Source organism: Balaenoptera physalus (genome assembly GCF_965194825.1).
Source record: "Balaenoptera physalus genome assembly, chromosome: 16".
Taxonomy (NCBI): domain Eukaryota; kingdom Metazoa; phylum Chordata; class Mammalia; order Artiodactyla; family Balaenopteridae; genus Balaenoptera; species Balaenoptera physalus.
Genome location: NC_138898.1, coordinates 1,316,260 through 1,339,096, shown reverse-complemented (window position 1 = coordinate 1,339,096; position 22,837 = coordinate 1,316,260). Strand labels below are relative to the sequence as shown.

Below are 22,837 nucleotides of genomic sequence, written 5' to 3'. Positions count from 1 at the left end.
GCAGCAGCGGTACAGTCATCGGTCGCAAGGATGCTAAACATAAAAGGATTGCTTTCCGGGAAAACTGCTGACGCGCAGGACTCTGGCAAAGAGAGAGCTTGAGGCCGTCAGGCCTCCCGGATCCGCACGACCCGTAATCAATTTTCAATCCTTGGAACAAAACTAGTCCTGATTTATGAAGTTCCACAAGTCGGTTCTTTTCTGCATCGCCCGGCGTTAGAAGCAGGGACGCCCTCCCAGGCAGCCCCATCGGGCGCAGGGGTTGGGGGGGGGGCCTCAGACAGGCACATCCATGGCCCTCCCGGGCTCCCACCGGGCCCAGTGCCTTGCACGCTGACTGCAAACACAGCGGAAGCAACCCAAGCGTTCACGTCTCCCGCGGGAACCCGGCCACACCCGCGCTGGCCGTATCTGGGGGACCCTGTTTCTGTGCTTTTGTGGCGCTCATGGGCTCTCCTCTCTGAGACCTTGTGTGTGCTTGCTGGGGTCAGCAGTGGCTCTGAAACTGACCCTGACTTCAGGGTCCCGTAGATGGAAGACGGAAGATGACCGATTAAGGGAAAACAATTCTCTCCAAGTCCACTGACCTGGGAAAACTTTGTATTCAGAGGGGTTGATGAAGATCTATAGGCAATATCAGCTTCTACCCATTTAAAAACTATATAATCATATTCCATCTGCAATCTCCGGTCACTAATGCAAGATCCTCAGCTAATTTTTAAGTAAAGCATCTGAAGCATAGTTTAGAAGCTTTACGTCACCACATACCCCAGCCCACCAGACAGATAAAAGAGTGGGCATATAGATGAACCATTTTATTATTCTGGGATGGTGAGGCCCTCCCAAGCATCACAAAGGAAAAGAGTGATATATTTGACTACGTGAAAATTTTAAATGTCTGTATGGTTAAAGATACCATAAACCAAAATTAAAAGCAAATGGCAAACCAGGAGTAAGCGTTTCAATCCATGTTACAGACAAATGGTTAATAATGTTCTGAAAAAGCAGTACGTTTCTGAAGGACAAGCACATGCACAGAAAATGGGCAAAAGACCTGAACAGGCATCTCACAAACTGCTCTGATCACCTCATGGCGAATACTTGACTTCGCCTGAATCAAAGAAATGCAATGAAAGCATCGATGATAGTCTATTTGTCTTCTGTCAAACTGGCAAATAATGGTTTAAATTTTAAAGCTGACACTGGCCAGAGAACAGAGGAAGGACATCCTCATGCCCTGCCAGTAGAAGTATAAACTGGCATGTCGTTTTTGGAGGGTGCAGAGATGGACTAAAATCCCAGTAAAATTCGTGGAACTATGTCCTAAGGAAATAAGTTCCTGCCTGAAGATTCGCAGGCAAGAATAGTCATTACACATAATCCCCAAAGCTGGAAACAATCTACATAAGTTAGATAAATTACGGTAGAACAGGATGTAGCCCCCGAGAAAGCTGTAGAAGAATATTTATGGGCACAGAATGTTATCCATTATATACTGCTAAGTGGAGTAAAGAGGGTTACAAAAAACGGCAGGCATCACGTGTGTGCTATTTTATAAGAAAGGAGTGAGTAAATAAATAGATGGTCAAGGGCATGTGGATACTGGTCATTGCTCTCACGTGACCACGGGACCTTCATAAACTTTCTTGCTACAAATCAGAAGAAATTACAAGACAAGTGGATTAGTTTCCTAGCTACCCTGCTGACTAATCATCTTTCTGTTCCCAGTGATTTTGTTCTAGAAATCACTTCCAATTGAGTTATTTGGAATCATAATGCCAAGAGGCACGCACTTGCCTGAGACCGGCAAACACAGACAAGGAAGACGGGCACCTTCCGGTCAGCCGGATCCAGCAAGTCAATTACTGTAATAACAGAGGGGGAAGCAGCAGGCGGCCGGGGCAGGCCTACTGTCATAATATTTCCCTTGCAATTAAAACTGAATTTCTAAAAGGTAACGTGAGTGGTGGAGAGGAAAAGGAGCGCCTGCCTTTCTGAGGTGAACAAAGGCCGTGTGAGCCGTGGGGACCGGGGCCGCCGGATCTGCGCTCCAGCTGCCCGCTCACCCGCAGGGGGATCTGGACAAGCCACCTCACCTCAGGGTTTATCCTGACCCGAGACGCTGGGGAACCATCGCGTCTGCCCCACAGAGGGGCTGTCACAGGATTAGAATCCTCTTCGGAAGTATTTGAGAATTACGTGTGGCGACTGTCAACCTTGGTATGTTACTGTATTTAAGCACGACACAACTCCTTTCCAGGGAATTTTGCATGGATAAGGCTTGTGAAAAGCCAGTTAAGGGCTTCCCTGGTGGCTCAGGGGTTGAGAATCCGCCTGCCAATGCAGGGGACACGGGTTCGAGCCCCGGCCCGGGAAGATCCCACGTGCCGCGGAGCAGCTGAGCCCGTGCGCCACAACTGCTGAGCCCCCGTGCCACAACTATTGAAGCCCGTGCGCTGCAACTATTGGGCCCACACACTGCAACTACAGAAGCCCGCACGCTTTAGGGCCCAAGTACTGCAACTACCGAGCCCACGTGCTGCAACTACTGAAGCCCACATGCTTAGAGCCCGTGCTCCCCAACAAGGGAAGCCACCGCAGTGAGAAGCCCACGCACCGCAACGAAGAGTAGCCCCCGCTCGCCGCAACTAGAGAAAAGCCCGTGCGCAGCAACAAAGACCCAACGCAGCCAAAAATAAATAAATAAAATAAATAAATTTATTTTAAAAAAATCCAGTTAAGGCACATGCATACCCTGGACCCATCAGCTCTGCACAGGTCTCCCCAGGCACGGGCTATGGTGTGCAGGCGGGGCCATTCATAACAGCCAACTGGAGACAGCCTAGTGCCCATGAGCCATTTAATGGATAAATTGTTGTGTGTTTGTACAATGGCACACAATAAAGCAGTGCAAAGAAACAGTCTGACACTGTATGTGACAACCAGGATGAATCTTATGAATATAATGTCACATGAAAGAAGCTATACACACACATGTACTGAATGATTCCACTTAAGGTAAAAGACAGGAAAGCTGGAAAACAGGACGGCAGTTCCTCAAAAAAGTAAGCATAGAATTACTGTCTGATGGGACTTCCCTGGTGGTGCAGTGGTTAGGACTCCGAGCTCCCAGTGCAGGGGGCCCGGGTTCAATCCCTGGTCAGGGAACTAGATCCCACATGCATGCCGCAACTAAGAGTTCACATGCCGCAACTAAGAGTTCACATTCCACAACTGGGGAGCCGGCGAGCTGCAACTAAGGAGCTGGCGCAACCAACCAACCAACCGAACAAACAAATAAACAAAAAAGAATTACCATCTTATCCAGCAACTCTGCTTCTGGGTATTTACCTGAAGGAATGAAAGCAGGGTCTTGAAAAGATATTTGCACACCCATCTTCGTAACAGCATTATTCACAATCACCAAAAGACAGAAACAACCTGGATGTCCATTGATGGATGAATGGACAAACAAAATGTGGTCCATGCAATGGAATATTATTCAGCCTTAAAAAGGAAGGGAATTCTGACACCAGCTTCAACACGGATGAACCTTGAGGGCATGATGCTAAGTGAAATAAGCCACTTATAGGAGGTCCCCAGAGGAGTCGAATCCATAGACAGAAAGTACAATGATGGGTGCCAGGGGCTGGGGCAGGGGGGAGGGAGGGGTTAGTGTTTAGCATGTAGTCAGTCTCCGTCCCAGCAACGCAGAGGCCGGGCTGGCTGGCTCCACAGCACCAGAGGGCATTTCTCCTTTTCTCCAGACCGGAAGGAAGGAAAGGAATCTCTGCTTTGCACCCAGCACCCTGACGTCTGATCCAGCACAAGGATTTGGGAGACCGGCCTCTGCCCTCCCCAAAGAGCAGCCCCCAAGTGCAGAAAGCCAAGCTCCGCCTCCATCTCTGCTGTGTGGCCGGGAGACCAGCGCAGAGGAGAGAACATTCAGGAATCCTTCAGGGAGGGAGGCAGAGAAGTGGGGGGAGGGAGGAACAGTCCTGACAGTCGCATCCTTGGAGACCCCAGAGGAGAGGAGAAAGAGTGTCGAGAGGAAAAAACATTTAAAGAAGTAGTGGCTGAAAACTCCCCCAATTTGGTGAAAGACATAACTTTGCAGATTCAAGAAGTTCAGTGGACCTCAACCAGGATCAATTCAAACAACACCAAGCCCAGACACATAATCAAACTGCCAAAAACCAAAGGTGAAGAAAACTCTGGGAAGCAGCCGTGGAGAGGCGGAGAGGAGGGAGGGAGGGCGGAGCTGGGGGAGGGAGGGCAGAGCCCCCAGGGATGCCAGGCCCAGGGCTGACACCAAGGCATGCAGCTCCCGTGCTGGCTGGACAGGTCCCTCAGTGGGATGCTTTGTGATGCAGACCCAGACAGCAGGGAAGCCCGCTGGAGGGAAAAGGGAGGCTCCTACCAGGGCTGCCCCTTCTGGAAGAATCAGAAAATGCGATTGCACGGGTTACAGACAAAGGGGAGACCAATCTGGGGATGTGAAGGACACCACAGCCACAGGTCAAGGTCGAGAAGCAGAACCCCAGAGCTGGGCCCAAGGGTTAGAGGGACCTGCAGGACACACGGAGCTGGAGGTGAGGATAGTCCAGCCCCTGGTCGTGGACCCAAGGGCAGAGCGTATCCTGAGGATGCCTTCCCCCAGGCTGGAAGGGGCTCAGGACCTGAGCCCTGGAGCCTACAGGGCCTGGTTCAAAGCCAGCTCTCTCTGCCACTAGCTGGTGGTGGGCTCTGGGCCAAATTTCTTACCTGGGAGACTCAGTTATCCCATCTATAAAGTGGGGATAAGACAGTCTGTGTTCCATAGGCTTGATGTGAAAGGCCATGCTCAGTGCCTGGCCCGTGGCTCCCACGTATGGCTGTTACTGTTATTTTCCATGGTCCTGCCCAACGCCTAGACAGGCAGGGCTCTGGGTGGGGTGGCCTCCCTCCTGGCCAGCTGGTAAGAGTGTGGAGGTTTTGTTTTCCTGAATCTACTCTCTGTGGATTCAAACCTCAGGGAAAATGCCAAGGAGAAGCCGCTCGCAAAAGAAGAGTTGAAAGTGGACTCCATTCAGGCGGAGCCCGCTGGGCTCTCATCACCTGGGCAGACAGAACAAAGAGGCAGAGGCCGAAGGACCAGCAGACGCCCTGCCCCCCATCGCCCAGCTGAGGACCAGACACAAGCACTTCCTGCAGGTGAATCCCCACCTGTGCACGGTGCGCCCTCCCCTCACCCGTGCACAGGGCCTTCCTCGACAGACCCCACCTCCAGACAGCCCCCTGCGCGTCGGATGGCAGCCAGGTGTGAGCACCAGGGAGGGCTCTGGAAGAGGTGGAGTCCCCTAGGCCCCCCACACCCACCTTCCTGTCACCCTGCTTCTCCTGTTTGGGGGAACGTCGAGCCCAGGCCTGCCCTGGAGGAGCCGTGGCCTTGATGATTCAAGACGAGGCTCAGATCAGTTCACTCAGTATCTGAGTCCAGAGGACTTGGTCAAGGATGCCCCCTCCTGAGGGGATCCGAGTGGACACCGGAGGCCCTGCGGGTGCCGGGCAGACGTGGGAACGGGAGAACGAAGCCTCCTGGGGGATTTTGTAGCTTCCTTTCCTGCTGCAGCAAAGGCAGGGACCGTTGGGCACGGAAGAGCCATGCCTGCTGGACACACGGCCACGGGCGGGAATCCGGCTCAGGCGCCGATGCTCCCAAGGTCACCCAGCAAGGTCACCTTCCCAGGTGATGCCGATTCGCTCCCCTCCTGGGACGGCAGCCCCAGGTTCTCACTCAGCAGGACCAGCGGCCGCCCCTCCCCTCCAGCCCACAGACACCAGCAAAGACACCCCCTGTCCTGTGGCTGCCGCAGCCGGGGAGGCCGGGGCGGGACCGGGGGGCCTGGGCGGTCTTTCTCACCTGGCTCCGAGGCCCGGGGCGGCCGGTGTGCTCTGAGCCGTGAGTGCGGAGAAGCCGGCTGCCATCCCTCACGTTCACCTGTTCCTTCCTCACAGAGCCCCCTCCTCCAAGGGCAGGCTTCCTCGTGGCTGTACCCCTCTCAGGGCCAGGAAGGAGGGGAGGAGGCGGTGGTGACAAGACATGCCCGGCTGGCCTGCCTGTGTTCTCGGTGGCTCCAGGGTCCCCCGACGGCAGCCGGCTGACTTATCACCTTCCTGCACCATCGGCCTTCTCAGACCCGCGTCCCAGGGAGGCGCTGCCTGAGGGACAAGATCGAAACACGAAGGAAGGACACAGGTAGGAAACACAGGTGCGGGGGGCCAGCTGGGCGGCGTCCAGCTCTCTGCGGGCTCGTAAGCAGCTACCGTCCAGGCCCACCGGGCTTTCATCGTGCCTGCCACCCCAGGGAGGCACCAGGAGAAGCGGGTGTCAGAGAGCCTTCCTTCTTATCTGCCTCCTGGCACCGCCACTCACCCTCAGTGGCCATGGGAAAGGCCGACAGGCACCTCCCGGCTTTTGCAAGGCAGGTGACCTCGAGGGGGACACAGGACAGCGGGCTGAGCATCCCAGGGAAAAGGCCACGGACACCCCGGCAGACCCAGGCCAGGAGGATGGACGTCCCGCAGTGGGTGTGGCCCCGCCCTCACCACGGCCCGGCTCTAGGGGGGGTCCCACGGCCCCAGCCCGCTCGCCACCGAGCTCCTCTGCTTCTTGCCTCAGCCTGGCTTTGCCACCAGCCCTGGCGGGGACACTGAGAAAACAGGGCCTGGGCTAGGCAGACTCCCTGCTGGAGCCCGATGGGTCAGGCCACCGCGCCCCCCTCCCCATCCGACCCCCACCCCCTTCACGGCCAGGGCTGCCAGGCCCCTCCCCCGACCTGGGGTCCAGCCTGGAGCCACCCTGGAGCCCGAGGGGTTGGTGGCTCCCTTCCCGGTCCGGGCTCAGGTCAGCTCCCCGCTGACACCTCCCCCAGGCCCGCCCGGGGAACTCGTGGTCCTGCGGGAGACTGGAGAGTTTCCCACAGAAAGAGTTCCGACTTGTCAACGTCTCCACTGCGGCTGCCGATTGCAAGTGACCTCCACTTCCTGAGCATGGGGGTGGGGGTGCAGGGGAGCAGGCGCTGAGCAATTCTGGGACCGCAGAGCCCCAGGAAGTGGCCTTGATGGGAGGGTGACAAGACCGCAGCCCTGGAGCAGCTAGCAACCAGCAAAGCCCAGCCCCTCCCTGGAAACGCCCCATGCGAGGTCTGCCACCTTGCAGGGGAACCACCTGTCACCCAGATTTGCCTTCCTGACAACCCCCCCCCGGGACCTGCCTCCCCTGACACGCAGGGGCTGGGGGCTGGGACGCCCCTCGGGCCCAGGGGCCTCTGTGTGATCCAGCTGTGCGGCTCTCAGAAGAGGACGCTTCCAGCCTGGACCACCCTCCCGGGAGTCCAGTGCTGAGCCCTGTTTCTGGAGGGAGACCAACCGCTCCCCTGGGCCCCAGCCGGTGAGCTGGGCCACGCTCCGCAAAGGAGGGGTCAGTGGGGCGTCCACTCTGCCCACTGTGCTGGGGACTGTGGCCCAGACTGGCCCTCTGGAGGCAGAGACCACAGGCTTCACATCCCTGTGTGGCAGGCACTGTGCCCTGCACCACACAGACACACAGAGACACAGACACAGACACACAGAGACACAGGCACACACGGAGGCACACACACACACAAACACACGTTCCCGCCACCCTGCAGAGATGCTCACAGCCCCCAGCTGCCCTTTCAAAGTTGCCACTAGGTGGTGCATTAAACTTTCAGGTTTTGTTTTTTAAACTTTTGTGCATCTAGACCATCACAGTTCAATAAAAATATAATAGAGCCATATATGTAATTTTCCAGGAAACAGGTAAAATTAATTTTAATAATATCTTTTAATGTAACCCTAAATAGCCCCCAAATTATCATTTCAACATATAATCAACATAAGGAATTATTAATGAGATATTTTACTTTCCCTTTTTTCTGGTGAGTCTTCAAAATCCCGTGTATGCTTTATGTTTACAGTACATCTAAATTCAGAACCTAAATCTTTATCAGAAATCGTTGCTTATACTTAAATTTCATAAAATTTATGGTCAGAAAAGGACACTCATTTACTTAAGTTGTTTCAAACATAAAAGTTTTCAGAAACTGCATGGGTATCAGTTTAAATTTTTAAATTTAACTTAAAATCAGAATAAAGTGCTCCGTGGCTGCTGCGTGGGTTTCAGAGACCGTGTCTCCAGCCCCCGCCTTCAGGCAGCCCACCTGGGTTAGCAGCCGTGAGATGATGTTATCAGTGTTCTGAGGGACGAACAAGGTGGCATGGTAGCAGACGCGTCCCCTGCCAGCACAGCACCGACAGCAGAAAAACCACAGGGACCAGGCACTAGCAGGGTGACCCTGGGGGGCCAGCCCCACCCTGGCAGAAGGGACACCAGCCGAGACCCCGGAGTGAGAAGGACGGCCAGGCTGAGGGCTTGAAAGCCCCTGGGAGCAGGCACAAAGAGGGAGGAAGGACAGCAAGGTGACCAGTGGAGGGAGGGTGCCTCTTGGCCCCAACAGCACCCACGTCCTAACCCCCGAATCTGCGAATATGTCACCTTACCCGGCAACGGGGTACGAACCGTGAGATAGAAGATGAGCCTGGTGGTCCGGGTGGCCCGCTGGCCTCCAGCGTCCCAAGAGGAGGGAGGCCGGGGGGTCAGAGCCAGAGGAGACGCAGCGACAGAAGCAGAGGTTGGGGTGATGCGAGGAAAGGGCCACGAGCCACGGGGCGTGGCGCCTCTGAGGGCTGGAATGGGAGAGAAAGCCTCCAGGAGCTCCATCCCGCGGACACCGCACCCGAGGGACCCGGGACTCTGGCCCCAGCGCTGCAAGGTGCTGTCTGCGTGCTGCTCCAGTCCGGCTCGGTGATCTGTCACAGCAGCCGAGACTCACCACCTCCCGGGGAGGAGCTGGGTGCCGGGAGCCGTGGACGCTTTAGGCAGGAAAGGGACAGTCTAATCTGTGCTTCTGAAATATGGGCTCGTGATGGGATGGCCACCCCAGGGCCAGCCCGATCGATGCTCACACCGCTCTGGGCAGCTTGTGGCCTTGTCTCCGGAGCTCCTACAGCCCTGCTGGCTCCCCCACTGCACAGACGGACAGACTGAGGCCCGCGATGCCGCCTGTGCGCCGGCCTCGTGGGCACAGGATCGCGGAGGAACCCGGAAGGGTTGATGTCGTCTTGCGGGCATATCATGTGCCTAGGGTTAGGGTCGGCTGCTCAGGTTTGCCCTTGTTTCCATCCGTCAAGTTTTATGTGGCCCCGGATGGACCCGAGCGGAGCTGTGTGTAACTTCCCAGTGGCTTCTCCCCTGGAGCGTTTAGGAACCTTCCCTGGGACTGACGGGGTTTACCTGTGTGTGCTGGTGTGACACCCACACAGGGGGGACAGGTGCCCCAACCAGGGACAGAGGGAGATCAGAGGGGGTCACGTTCCCTCCTCGATCAGAGAGGAGGGAGAGGGGTGACACAAATATTCAGATCAGTGGCATCTACAGACCTGAACGGCATCACCTGTGCAGGTTGGGGAGCTCTGTGGGCTCTAGACCTGCCCCCCACCCCAGGACTTCCAGCCTTAAGTAGGCTGGTTGGCAATTATGTTTTCTGCTCTAATGATTTAGCTGGTACTTAACCCACTTTCCATATTTACCTGACCTCTAGGTGCTTTGAAAAGGAGTTTGCCCAGGGAGGGTGGGGGAGGGCCCGGACTCCTGTGCACATAGGAATCATTTCAGGCAGTCGCTGGGGTTTGCCATGCTTTCCAGAAGGAGTCCATGTGTCTGAACTCACAACTTAGGGTTTGCACCTGTTCCAAACGGCTGAGCCGCTTCTCTGACACAAACTGGCTTGTGTCCACGAGGACAGTCTGGGACACAGCTTTCCTGCTGCCAGAGGATCAGGAAAGTGGTTCTAATAAAGGTTGCCAGGAGCCAGTGTCTCTTCTCGCAGTCTGAGACCAGTCGGGAAATTTCTCTCTCAAACTGCCCCAGGGCAGAAACCTCCCTAGCTTCCTGGCCTGGTAATTTTCCAGAGCTGAAACTTTCCTCTCGAGGGGCAGGAAGGACATTCAGCCACTGACAGCTCAACCAGAAACATTTCTGACCGACCAGAAGTCACAACCGCCCTGAGCGGGAGCGGGACGTGACTCAGCAGGGAAAGGGGCGGGGCAGGGTGGGTGGCGGAGGCAGCCTGGGGACTGCCGTGTGGGGAGCGGGCGGGATGGTCTGGCCACCCTCCGCTTTTCAAATCACGTGCATCTCTGGCCTCACGTGAGCAGCCTTGACGGGTACAGATCGGTCTGGGGGAGGAGCTTCAGGACTGGGCCGAAGGTGGGAGAGAGGCCACAGAAGTACCTGGCTCCTGTTCCCGTTTGGTGGGAGCACCTGGGGGAGAAGGGAGGGTCCGCGGACTCAGGTTCCTCCCCCTCACCGTGCAGATGGTGGGCCCGTGTGCCTGACCTCTGCCAGCTCCCCCGAGATGACCCCTGGATCAGACCCAAACAGAAAAGAAGTCAAGTGTCAGGCCACGCCTCTGTCCAGAAGTCCTTCTCTGGCCTCAGGGCACGTGGCAGGAGGTCACCTCCCCGCACCGGGGGTGGAGGCCCCCGTGGAAAGTGAGGTTCAGGTGGGAGCCCTCAGGACTCAGCAGGTGTGAGGCTCACCTGCCCCTCCTCCCCTGACAACCTGGGTCCCTGCACTGGCCCCTCTGGGGCCACCTGGGACGGAGCCCCTGGACCTTGGGCCTGCTCGTTACGGCGGCAGAACAGGGTCTGTTGACTGATGCACCTCTGAACCGGGCTCAGCCCCAGGAGTGCCGCTAACAGAGCCCCCTCTACTAAGCAACTTCTGCAATTCTGTACTTGGATATCTTTAAGGGAAGTTATTTATTATTCTCTAAATATGTCACTATCAAAAAAGGGGGGGGAGAAAAAACAAAGGGACATGCCTGTCCAAACCGCACTTCTGCCAGTTTCACCAGAAAGACCAGATAAAGCCGGAAAACTTGCGTGAAGGGACAGAGCGAGGCCTTCATCCAGACAGAGGAAGCGGGCATCACATCCTCTTGCTTCCAGAGGGGCCACACTGTCTCCACCCTCGAGTGTCTGCCAGGGACAAGTGGGGATGGCACAGACTGTGTCCCCACGTCCCCACGTCCCCGAGTCCCTGTTGGCCACTGAAAGTTACAGGTTGGTCTGAATAGAATCCCATGGAGTCCACACAGGTTGCTGGAGCCCTGGCACGTGCTTCCGGAATCACCTGTGTGGAGAACCCCCGCCTTTGCTTTGCTCCCCAGAAATGAGGGCAAAGAAAACTTAAATGCAAATCCCCGTTTTATGAGTTTGGTTTTCATTATAAACCGTCTCCCCACTTCCAGGCAACTGCCTGTGAAGTAGAACAGAAGCCGAGAAAGCGTTGTAAGGGTTGGAACCCGCAGCCCCATGCAGCAGGCAGAGTGGGGCATCATCAGGGTGGCCACTGAGAGCCTCGTCTGTGGCAGCAACTGGGCCCCGAGAGCACTTTCCTTGACCGTCACCCTCATAAGGAGTCCGCTCCGCTGCCAAGCACAGTGAAATTCCCACTATTTTCCACCCTTTGGTTTGTAACTTAATGTTGCTCCGAATAAGACAGAACAAAGCAGCACACGGAAAAGCCCTCCCTGTGGCCGCCTTCCTGCCCCCGCGGCGCCAGGACGACAGCTGCCAGGATCAATTTCCTTGTTGGGCCTATCCTGCCAAGGGTGTGGTCGGCCCGGGAAAGCAGTGCCAAGGACGGGAAGGGCGCAGCCGTGGGCGATCCAGGCAGGAGACCCCAGAAATCAGAAGGCAGACAGGTGGGTCTCCATGAAATGGGAGCGACCACAGGCCCCAGCACGAACTCACCTGCGGGAGGTGGGCGGAGCTTTGCGGACAGGACCCTTGCTGCCCCCAGGCCCGGTCCCCATGCCCCATGCCCCCAGGGCTTTGCACAATGAAACAGCTGAGCCCAGTTTGGGATGTGCCGGGGTGGGGGGGGGGGCTGCTCAGACCTGAGTCCAGGGCAAGGGGCCCAGGGAGAGGAGCCCAGGGGAGGATGGGGAGACAGGTGACTCTGTGAGCAGGAGGCCGCCCTCTTCCCTGCAGCCTGGCCTTTGCTGTGTGCCCTCCCCTCCTTGCTCCAGATAACTGGGGCTCACCGAGACCTCAGGCCGGGGAGCAGGGATCTCCGGGTAGAAGGACAGCTGGGGAGAGGTCAGCAGCCTTCACGTGGGCTTCTTGGGCGCTGCTGGCAGCTGTCAGGGTCACGGGCGAGGCGCTGATGCCCCCCCCCCCAGGCCCCTCTCCTCTGTTGGCGGCTCCTTCCCAGGCTCCTCCCTGCCAACCTCCACCCCGGGGGCCCCAAGCCCCTCAGAAGTACCACCTAACTTCCGCAGATGGAGTCCCATTTCTTGCATCCAGGCCTGACTGTCCCTGAAACCCAGAGCAGTGTGTCCAGCTGCTGACCCTGGGTGTCCAAAAGGCATCTCTGAGCGGCTGAATTCAGAAACTTTGGTCCAGATCTGCTCTCCCCACCTCCACATCTCATGGTTGACTCTCTCCCTTACCCGTCACATCTGCTCCAAGAGCTAGTCCTGGGCTCTACCTCCAATACATCTCTCGAGTCTGCTGCCTTCTCGTCGCCCCTCCTGCCCCCTCACCTCTTGCCTGACCTCCTTGTGTTCCTTCTGGTCCCCTGCACCCACTAGTCTGACTCCATACCGTGACATCCCCCAAGAACACACTTAGAATCATGTCACAAAGCAGTGAAAACATCTCAATGGCTCACCATCATTCTCCAGATAAAGTCCAAGCTCCTTACCATGTGCTGGGGGGAGGGCTGGCATAGGAGGACCTCCGTACATCACTGTCCTCACCACCACCATCACCACCATCATCACCATCTTCATCATCACCATCATCACCACCATCATCACCATCACCATCACCATCACCACTATCATCACCATCACCACCATCATCACCATCATCACCATCATCACCATCATCACCATCACCATCATCATCACCATCACCACTATCATCACCATCACCATCACCATCATCACCATCTTCATCATCACCATCACCATCATCACCATCACCATCATCATCACCATCACCACTATCACCATCACCATCATCACCATCTTCATCATCACCATCATCACCATCATCACCATCATCACCATCACCGCTATCACCATCATCATCACCATCACCACTATCATCACCATCACCATCACCATCATCACCATCACCATCATCATCATCACCATCACCATCATCACCATCATCATCACCATCACCACTATCATCACCATCACCATCACCATCATCACCATCTTCATCATCACCATCATCATCATCACCACCATGTCATCACCATAGTTTGCCTACAAAGCAAGGGAGAATCTCCCTAGAAGTGGAACCCAGGAGGCAAGGACACCCCCAGACAGTGCTTCTGTCACTGTGAGCGAGGCCTGGACAGAAGGAAATTAACACCTCCCAGGCCATGTAGAGACATAATTAATGAAGGTGATGAGGAAAATATTTATTAAACACTCGGGGTTTTTCCACTTCCCTGACCTGAGGCAACCGGCTATGAGTCACTTGTCACTCGCAGCTGAGTTAAGCAGGCTGGGCAGCCCCCACCTCGCTCAGCCAAGTGTGGAGCGTGCCATCTGGAACCCCACCCAGCACCACTGCCCCACACGGGCTCCTGAAGCCTGAATTCTATTCCATTGTGCGGATAGGCACATTTTGTTTATCCTTCACCCATCAATGGGCACTTAGTTCGCTTCCATCTCTTGGCAGTTGTGAATAATGCTGCTTTGAACATGGGTGTGCAAACATCTTTTCAAGTCCCTGCTTTCAGTTCTCTTGGGGATAATATACCCAGACGTAGAATTGCAGGATCATACGGTAATTCTGTTTTTAGGGGGTTTTTTTGCAGAATTGCCAGACTGTTTTCCACAGCGGCTGCACCATTTTACATTCCCACCAGCAATGCATGCAGGCGGGCTTTTTGAAAAGCCCCCAGTGGGTAGAGGATGGGGTGGGTGTGCTCTTGAGAAATGCTGACATAAATTCCCTGGAAATTGAGGTCCTAGCTACCCCTGGCCTCCCCCAGTGGCCCCAGCCCACGCAGGAGCCGGGCTCCCGTGTCACTTGCAAACACGGAAGGGACGAGAGCAGGAAACAAAGACTGAATCAGAGCAGCTACAACTCTGAGGAGGTGCAAGGCTGGTGCAGGCGGCAGAGGGGGCTTCCAGGGGAAGAGAATGGCTTGGCCAGGGAGGGGCGGGTCCTCCTCAGGGCTGGGTCCTCAGTGGGGCCAGGCACCCCCAGCCCAGCACATGGGGAGCAGCCAGGAGGAGGGACCTTCCCCATGAACGGCTGAGCCCAGGAGGGTGTCCAGCCCGGGCCCAGCACACCTGGGGGCAGGCGGCCAGCCTTTCTGGTCTTTGACCCTGAAAGCTGCAGCTCCCAGCCCATCAGCTTGATCTTCTCCCCAAAACCATGCTCTGGGTTACTTGGTCTGGGCTGCCAGGCTGCCGGGACAGCCCCCTCTCCTGGGAGTTGCACCGCCACCCACCCAAAAGCAGTAAGGGTCCCCCACAGGGGGTAGAGTGGGCTGGGGGCAACTTCTCTGCAGATTCCAGGCCTGGGATTCTGGAAGGGGATTTAAAGGGGCACCAGTGGAGCCTGGATCGCAGCCGGAGAGACGGCAGAATGCGTACTGGCTGTAGGAGATGCAGCGGCCGGAACAGGAACAAGGTAGGGGTGGGAAAGGGGGAAGCAAAGGGGCAAGATCACACCTGGGCAGAGCCTAGTGATGTGCTGGACGGTGACACCGCTGGGCAAGGGAGGGAGGAGGAAGGAGGGGGAGAGGAGCTGCAGGTTTGAGGACCAAGGGCTCGAAGGTGGGAGCCCAGCCCCCTCCCTCGGTGGGTGGTGTGTGGACGGGGGACCCGCTGGGAGATGCCCAGCCGCCTGCTGCTGGACCGGCTCAGTGGGAGGTGCGTGAGTGGGAGGTGCTGAGTGGTAACTGCTGGGTGCAGGAGGCCACCCAGGAAGCCGGTGCTGTGGTGGGGAAATAGCCCTGGCCTCGAGAATGTGGTGTCCTGGGCCCGGCTGTCCACCAAGGTCCCTTCTCTCGCTGCTTCCCGTGCGCTGGGCTGGGGGTGCCTGGAGCCCACTGAGGACCCAGCCCTGCACCCCCAGTGGACCAGGTTAGGGGTGTCTAGGAAGTCAGCACCCCCGCCCACACCCCCAGGGTGGAGAGTGGCTGCCCTCCCCCACCTTTTGCTAAAACAGGTGCCAGGCCGCAGGGGTGCAGCTCCCGGGTACCTCGCTCTGAGGCATCAGCGCAGCACGGATGTCCTGCAGTAGCAAGGACCTTGTTCTCCCATCACGCACCCTGTGCTCCCCTGCCGACGGGCACCGGGCTGTCTGCACGAGCTTGGCGGGGTTACGTGCAGTCTGTGTTTTAGCAGCTCTGCCCGGTCATTCCCCCCAAAGTGGAGTCAGGTAACCACAACCACCAGTCCTCTCTGGAGTCACCTGTGCCAGCTCCTCGGGGACCTCAGAGACGTCCCCGAGATGAGGAACAAAGCAAAACACAGAGCACAAGTGGCCCCCATGGCGGCCAAGCAGGGAGAAGGGCCCCAGCCCCGTGTCCACGCCAGGGCGTGGCCATCGGCACGAGGACGGGACCACACTGGTGACAGGGATGGAGCAGTGGGGAAATGTGGACACAGTGTTAGGAGAGGGTGTCTCTCAAGCTGTGTGATGCAAAAGTGGCCGTCACCAGACAGGACTGGAGAGAACGTGGACACAGGAACGCAGCTGCTGTGTGCGTGCGGAACCGTGAGCGAATTGTTCTCCTTTAAAAATATCCCTTAACGTTGTTACAATGTCGATCTTGCAATAAATAAGATGCCTGGGACAAACAGGAGGCAGAGAGCGAGACAAATAAGAGGGATAGAGACAGAGAGACACACAGAGAGCCAAGGGGAGAATAAAGCCTGGTGGGGGCGGAAGATCAGCAGGGCCGGGGCGGGGAGGGAGCAAACGGAACTGGCCTGATGAGGGGTGTGGGACGTCCTGGCCCAGGGGTCTGGGGTCTCTGGGGAGTCTTGGCAGTTGGACACTGGGGAGGGCAGGGCTGGGACAATGCACGGGGTGCAGACAGCGGGCAGAAGAGAGGCTGGTCGATATTCTTGATGAAATGCAGGGGCCTGTCTGCACTGGTGGCCAGCACAGCCCCTGAGCTGGAATCCCGGATGCAAGCGCTGCACAAAGGCACACAGATCTGGCCAGGGGACCCATGGGGACAGCGGCAGAGGTGATGGGCCAGGTGCAGAATGGGGAACAAGAAAAGCGAACGAAGCCTGGATGTGGGCAGAGGGGACTCGGGCTCTCTCTTGAGCAGATTTCACTGAGCCAGTCGGGGTCCGAGGAGGGGTGTCCTGGGCCATGACCACGTCTGGGGGACCACTGAAGAGACCCATGTGGACACCTCCCAGGACCACAGGCCTCCGCAAGGAGAAGTGGGAGGACACCTGGTGGGGACACGGGTTTGGGGCACATGGACAGAGGAAAAACGCTGGCCTGAGCCACAGCAGCGCCAGCTCTGAGGCCAAGGGCACAGAGAGGCAGTGACAAAGGACACCAGGCTTGTGAGGCCTTGGAGGGCGGGGGGATGAGTTCCCAGGAGGTGCCGCTGGAGGGGGGCCTCCAGGGGAAACTACCTGAGTGGTTTGGGGGATGGCGGCTGATGGGCGGGGCCTGTCGGGGGCTTCGGGGCTGGATGGAGCCGAGGGCAGCAGGGGCAGCATGGGGGTGGGGTCTGCACAGGAGGAGGACGTGGGGACCCGGCCACGGTCACCAAGGTGCCCAGGTTCAGAGGTGACCTCAGGGGGGCTGCTGGCCCAGCCAGGGGCGTCTGGAAGGGTCTGTGGGAAGCATTTCAGGGGGAATGAGAGGTGTGGCTGCAGAGGGCATCCGACAGGCCCGGCCCCAGCCCGGGCGAGGGAGGAGCCACAGGGCGGGGAAGACGGGCGGGAGGCAGGGGTGCCTGTGCAGGCCTCGCAGAGCCCCAGAGGCGCCTGGCGGGGCCTGCACACACGGGCACCCTCGGGCCCTGCAGAGCCACGAGCCACCCCACTTCCTGCGGTGATCAAGTCATCTGGGATCCGGAAATTGAGCCGGCTCTTCAAATCCCCTCTGGGTCTGCGTGTTCCTGGGGTTTAATAGAACATTCAGGCCTCTCAGTGAGCCAGAAAATCGCATTTCTACCCTGGAATGAGAAAATGAGAATTCTCCCAAGTGGGAAAGGGCCCAGTTCCTCTGCAGGGCGCTGGCCACGGGCCACACAATCATGGAGAGTTTTGGAAAGATTTCCTCACCACTAAGTGGGTTTAGATGTCGTTCACCCTCGCTGAGAACTCACTTGAACCCGCCTCGCCCACTGACTGGCCTGTTCAGGTCAGAGCAAGCTGGTACAAGCTGGATGGGGTCCGGGTGGCCGCCAGGCTTCCGGGACCCCAAAGACAGCAGACACCTCCCCGGAAGGAATCTCGGGGACCAGGAGCCACCCGTCTTTTATGCCCCTGGGCGCTCTCTCCTGACGCCCCCGGTAGCCCCTCCAGTGGCCTTGGCCAGGCCCCAGGGGCTTGGAGAGGGCCAGTCGGGGACCCACACACCCTCAGGCAAAGCCCCAGAGCCTCAGCTGGGCCCCAGGAGGGTCAGCCCGGCCAGAGGATCTTCTCCCGGCCGCAGGCCTGACCAGCCCTATCTCTCGTCCAGACGCAGCGGCTCTGTCTCCTCGCACACACCGGGCCCTCTGAGGAGTCAGACCCCGCCCGCCCGGGGCTGGCAGCGCCCCTGCCTGCGTCCACAGCGCCCGCCTGGCCCTCCTGGCTCCGCCTGCGGCCTTGCCACCCCTGCCGGCCTGGAGCCACACTTGGCCCTCCTTTCCAGCTGCCCCAGAGCCATGTCAACACCAGCATCAAGGCCACAACACACGCACTTGTCAGGACCTGGGTGGCAGCGCCCCCAGAGGTGGCATCTCCCTCCCAGCAAACTCCCAGCCCCCCACCTCACCCTGGGAACTGCCCCAGGGCAGCAGCAGCTACAGCCTCATCGTTGCAGCCCCTGGAGCTCGGCTTCTCAGATGGGAATTTGTCTCTCATTTTCCAGGGAGGGGCTCTCAGGCCTGGGCACCTGTCAGCCGGATGGGGCAGGGCCGACCAGGATATCTGGCCGTGGCTGCCCCTCTGGAGGTCAGAAAGGTCCTGGGTTGGGGAGGAAGGCGGGTCAAGGGCTCAGGCCACTCCGCCCTGGCTCGGCCAGTCCTGGTGACTCAGTGAGTGTGGTCGGCAGGAAGGGGCCATCCCAGGTCACAGTTCTGGGACCCTGATAAAGCCATCCTGAGCAGAGGGGACACTGGGGGCCTCTTTACAGAACTACAGAGCCCAGCAATACATTGGCTTCCAGGAGCGAAGAAGAGGGGAGAGGACAAGTGGTTCTGGAGGACTTCCTGAAGGAGGCGGGGTAGAGATTTGCATAGTCAACAAAGGAGGAAGCTTTCAAGAACACTGTAAGTGCCAAGGCACGGGGGTGGGGGACGACCTGCAGGGTGCCGTGGCGAGAGGAAGGTCCTAGCTGGAGTGGACACGGCAAGCGGAGCACTGGGAGGGTGAGGGTTAGGGTCAGGGTTAAGGTTAGGGTCAGCGTTAGGGTCAGGGTTAGGGTTAGGGTTAGGGTCAGGGTTGGGGGGGCGGTGGGGCAGGCCGGGCAGGGAGCCAGTAGCCAGGCAGGGGTGTGTGAGCTCCAGCACCAGGCCAGTGGGGGACATGGGATAAGGCCACTGAACGAGGGAAGGACGTGGCAGGAGGGGCGCAGGGGAATCCGGAGGCCGAGAGCAGGACGGTCCACCCCGGCTCCACTGGAGAAGCAGAGGCCCCTGCCTCTCGGCGGCCTGGGTCTGTCCCTCCCTTCCACGGTCTGACGTTCTTTTCTGCTGGTTGTCATGAGTAGCAGGGCATTTGCTCCTGGGGAGGTAGCAGCTTGGGGGTGAAGATGCCAAGGGCGGGGTCTCAGTAGCACGGTTTGCTGAGATTCCCACCCACATAAAACATGAAGAAAGGCCCAAGCAGCGCTGCAAATAGTTGTTGATAATTTGAAGGTCTGCGTTTATTGTCTTTAACACAAAAACACCCTCGATGCAATATAATCTTCCTAGTCACAAGGCAATTATAGGATTGATGAATAACTTTGTGCATTACAGGTGGGAGGCTTGGTGGGCGTCTCTCTGCCATGATGGACCCCGCGTTGCATATATAGCTGTGTTTGAAGCTAATGTAGCAACTCACCTGAAGTGGGGTCCTTCCGGAATGTGAAGTCTCCACCAGGTGGACCTTCTGACCCCACCTCCACCCTCATACTGGCAGGGCGGGCGCTGGGAAGGCCTGGGCAGTTCCCATGCCCTCCGCCTGGCAAAGACACTTGCCTCTTTATGGAAGCGGATGCAGAAAGACCGCACAAGTGGGTCCACAGTGAAATTCAAATGATTTTTATAGGGAAATGCTAGGCAGCCAAGGCCCTGGGTCTGGACAGTGTTGGGCTCTGCGGGCGCCGGGGGGCCTGGCACATCCCTTCCCGCAGTTTCGGCAACGCGTGTGCCGTGGTGCCCCCAGCACGGAGGGGGGCTTCTCCCCACTCTGCTGTCTGCCTTTCCTGGAACTTAGGGTGCCCCGGGTGTCCTCAGATGGTGTCCTTAGGGCTCAGGGCTCTCAGGGAGGGCAGGGAAATCCAGACTCCATCTTTTTCTACTCAAAACCTAATGTCTAACTCCAGGCTCTCTGAGCAATTTCCAGCTGGTGGCTTCTAAAGAGAACATGACACCGCCCGCATCTGCCTGCCCAGACGCTGAGTTATCACCGGCGGAATAAGCCCCATCCAAGTAAGTGCTTGTGAACAAGGGTCTCTGTTCTCCTGGGCCCAAAGCTCCCATCACCTCCGCCAGAAGGGCAGCCTGGGCTGGGACGGTAAACGCGTGTTACCCCATGTGATTTATCTGTGAATCTGTAACCCCAGGGAGAGCCTCCCCCGTCCGCCAGCGTTTTGGGAGAATGCCCGGGACCTGTGCAGGGGAATCAGATTCCCCAGCAGCTGCCTTCAAAGGCCGCAGACACTCTAAAAAAGACAAAGTTGGAATTGAAACTCCCGAGAGTCACCTTGCTGGGGAGACACAAAGAGTGAGGAACAGTGGGGAGGTTCATGGCCCTGAGTCAGCCCTTCACCGTTTGCCTGGACCAGCCAGCAGGCGTTTGCACCCAGCTGGACGGTGTCCCGGCCCAGCGAGGCCGACATCTCAGTTCACATCAGAGGTTAGCAAAGCAGTGCGGTTGGAACACGGAGATCCTGCCATGACGGTGGCAGCTTGAGTGGAGGGCCTGCGCGCCCCCAACGCGGCACTGAGCACTGTGAGAGGGGCGGGAGGCTGACAAAGTGACCCAGGGAAAGGTCAGCAGGCAGCCATGCAGAGTCCAGAGCCATCAGCTCTGCCCCGAAGGGTCTCTCCCCGCCTAGGGTGGAATTACAACCTTGAGGACACAAAACGGTTTGACCCTCCGTAGATTCTTGCTACCAAAGACCCTCCCAGTGGCCCATGCCCTCCTCTCACTTGACAAGCTTAATCCCCCATGAAGCCCTGCCTTCCAGGAAGTTTGGACGTCTCTGGGCTGAGTCTCTTCCTGGGACCACTCTGACCTCAGGATTCTCTTCTTTGGTAAGCCAGCTGTCAGCCCACACCTGGACCGCACTGAATAATCATCCTCACCTGGCCATAGCGTCTAACAGGTCACAACAGCTCACACAGCCACTGTCTGGAACCAAGCCCGACCTCCTTAACCTTCAGCAAAGTCCTCTTTCTCATGCGAAACAGTGAAATCAGCCTACTTTGTTGCAACATGTTTTCATCATTTCTGAGATGTGGTGTCTATTGTCATTAGGTGGAAATGGACATCTTGGGAAGTCAAAAAAGGAAGAACATTGGCAGTTTCAAATGATACAACTGATACATATGCAAAATTCACCAAAATGGAAGTGAACATAGGATTTTAAGTGTTCTTCAAATACAGCACGCTAGCTAAGCTATGTTGTTTTCAGATACCATGTCTGATGGTCCCTTTTCCAGGCCAGACCACCAGACTGGGGTGTCAAGTCTCGTGTGGCAGCGGGGGAGCTTCCTGTTTCCAACGACATGGAGAAAGATTCTGTCTCTCTCTCTTCACTTCTCTTCTGATCTCAGGAGGAGACACACTTTCCCCAAAGTGAGATGTCCACAGAGCCTGCTGAAGTCCATGGAGAGCGGGGGTGTGTCCGCACCAGCTCCTCCATTTCAGTTCTTGGCGGGAGGGGCGCCAAACACTATGCCAGGCGACAACGATTGACCATAAAAACGTGAAGCACCTGTTCTGAGCCCCCTCGAGCTGCCGGGACAGGCAGCAGAGGGGAGCCAGAGGGACCTGGGTTCGTGCTTTCCTTCCCTTTTAATGACTTCCTCTGCAGACAAAACCCCACCGGGATAGAACTTACCGAGTTCAGAATGTTCCAGGACACTTTATCAGGCTGCCCTGGTTCTCAAAGGCTGCTGCGCTCTGCGGGTGACCTCTTGGGCCTCCTCCCACGCCTCCTAGCTCCTCCAAGGCGAGGAGAGAGTCTCCCGACCCCACAGTGCTGGTGGCCAGGGTCTGAGCTAGATCTTGGACCCCTTGACATCCGGGGCTGCCCCCGTGGCAGGCTGCACAGCACGTGGTCCCAGGGCGCACAGGTGTTCCCGGCGCCCCTCAAGGTGCCTGAGCTCAGGGTTAGCCTTGAGCACCAGAGATCTGCATTTTGCATTAATACACCTGAAATGTTTGTTCCCGATCTACCTTTCAGATTGTGCCTGTAGCAGAGTCCTGTGGGAGGATCCCTGGTGCAGACACGGTCCAACAAGACAAGATTCCTTGGGGGCCTCGGGGCCGGTGTTTCCCCCCACGGCGGATGAGGGCCTCTGTGGCCTGTGGGCAATGGAGGCAATGCCCCAAAGGGAGCTGGCTCCTTCCACCCTCTCGTTCCTCTGTGCCGGTCACATCCAAGAAAACGTCTTCTTAGTGACAGCCCATCTCCAGCACCTGTCTGACACTCGCCAGTGTCCGTTTACAAACAAGGAAAGAGCAGGTCTAAGGCTCAGGGGCCCTTCGCAGGCAGCAGTATTTGGCTAAAATCAAATACCACTTTCTCTTTTACCTATTTTTTATGGTAACCTCTCTATGGTAATGACACAGATTTACCTTTTAAAAACTAAACTCACTCTTTTAGTAAAATACATAAATTGTTCAGAGGAACAAAATGTGTAAATAATGATTTCAAGGAATGAAATCCAAAATGAAGTTTGGAAACACCAAGTCTGATCCTGCTTCTGACATTTGAAATGCTTTCACAGCATCACCATGAGAAGATCGGCTAGTTCTGCTCACACACCTCCCGTGACGGGGAGCTCACTACCTACAAAAGGCATCTCCATTTGGCTCTCCTGGGAAATGCTGCTCCCAGCAGTTTCCACACTGAGCCCAGGTCTGCAGGGCAGCTCAATTCCCTGTCCTCATGGGGAAATCTTCATGGAGCGGGCACCCGTCCACTCCCAGCAGCCTCCTCTGCCAGGCAGAACGGCCGACTCCCCAGCAGTTCCTCATCCTCTTGGAGGGAACTTCTCCAACCAGGAACAACAGTTGCTGGTTTTCTACTCTTAAAGGGTAGTGCCAGG

General features: G+C 57.1%; 2 protein-coding genes and 1 long non-coding RNA gene across 3 annotated transcripts; 2 read left to right on the top strand and 1 right to left on the bottom strand.

Annotated features, from left to right (window-relative positions):
• Nucleotides 1–3,219: 3,219 nt before the first annotated feature.
• Nucleotides 3,220–8,174, top strand: LOC309645545. Its single transcript, XR_014254953.1, has 2 exons — nt 3,220–6,238; nt 6,915–8,174. It is a non-coding gene; the product is annotated as an uncharacterized lncRNA (long non-coding RNA).
• A 2,221-nt stretch (nt 8,175–10,395) lies between these two features.
• LOC309645542 (uncharacterized protein) lies at nt 10,396–14,252 on the bottom strand. The gene is made up of 2 exons (XM_082430773.1): nt 12,806–14,252; nt 10,396–11,260 (listed from the first exon to the last, which is right to left on the bottom strand). Exons 1-2 carry the CDS (start codon nt 13,392–13,394, stop codon nt 10,884–10,886), a joined length of 966 nt encoding a protein of 321 aa, XP_082286899.1. The 5' UTR covers nt 13,395–14,252; the 3' UTR covers nt 10,396–10,883.
• Nucleotides 11,632–22,472, top strand: LOC309645543 (uncharacterized protein). The gene is made up of 8 exons (XM_082430774.1): nt 11,632–11,834; nt 12,162–12,231; nt 14,675–14,796; nt 17,830–18,084; nt 18,223–18,305; nt 18,487–18,622; nt 19,882–19,987; nt 20,122–22,472. The coding sequence occupies exons 3-6, from the start codon at nt 14,752–14,754 to the stop codon at nt 18,578–18,580; spliced, it is 477 nt and encodes a 158-aa protein (XP_082286900.1). The 5' UTR covers nt 11,632–11,834; nt 12,162–12,231; nt 14,675–14,751; the 3' UTR covers nt 18,581–18,622; nt 19,882–19,987; nt 20,122–22,472.
• Nucleotides 22,473–22,837: the final 365 nt, after the last annotated feature.

Coding starts and splice junctions, on each gene's coding strand:
- LOC309645542 (XM_082430773.1), bottom strand. CDS start 13,394: ATGGTGGTGATGATGATGATGGTGATGATGAAGATGGTGATGATGGTG. Junction 11,261..12,805: donor ACTTTATCTGGAGAATGATG/GTGAGCCATTGA, acceptor TTCTCCACACAG/GTGATTCCGGAAGCACGTGC.
- LOC309645543 (XM_082430774.1), top strand. CDS start 14,752: ATGCGTACTGGCTGTAGGAGATGCAGCGGCCGGAACAGGAACAAG. Junction 14,797..17,829: donor GCGGCCGGAACAGGAACAAG/GTAGGGGTGGGA, acceptor TCTCTCGTCCAG/ACGCAGCGGCTCTGTCTCCT. Junction 18,306..18,486: donor CCGTGGCTGCCCCTCTGGAG/GTCAGAAAGGTC, acceptor GCCTCTTTACAG/AACTACAGAGCCCAGCAATA.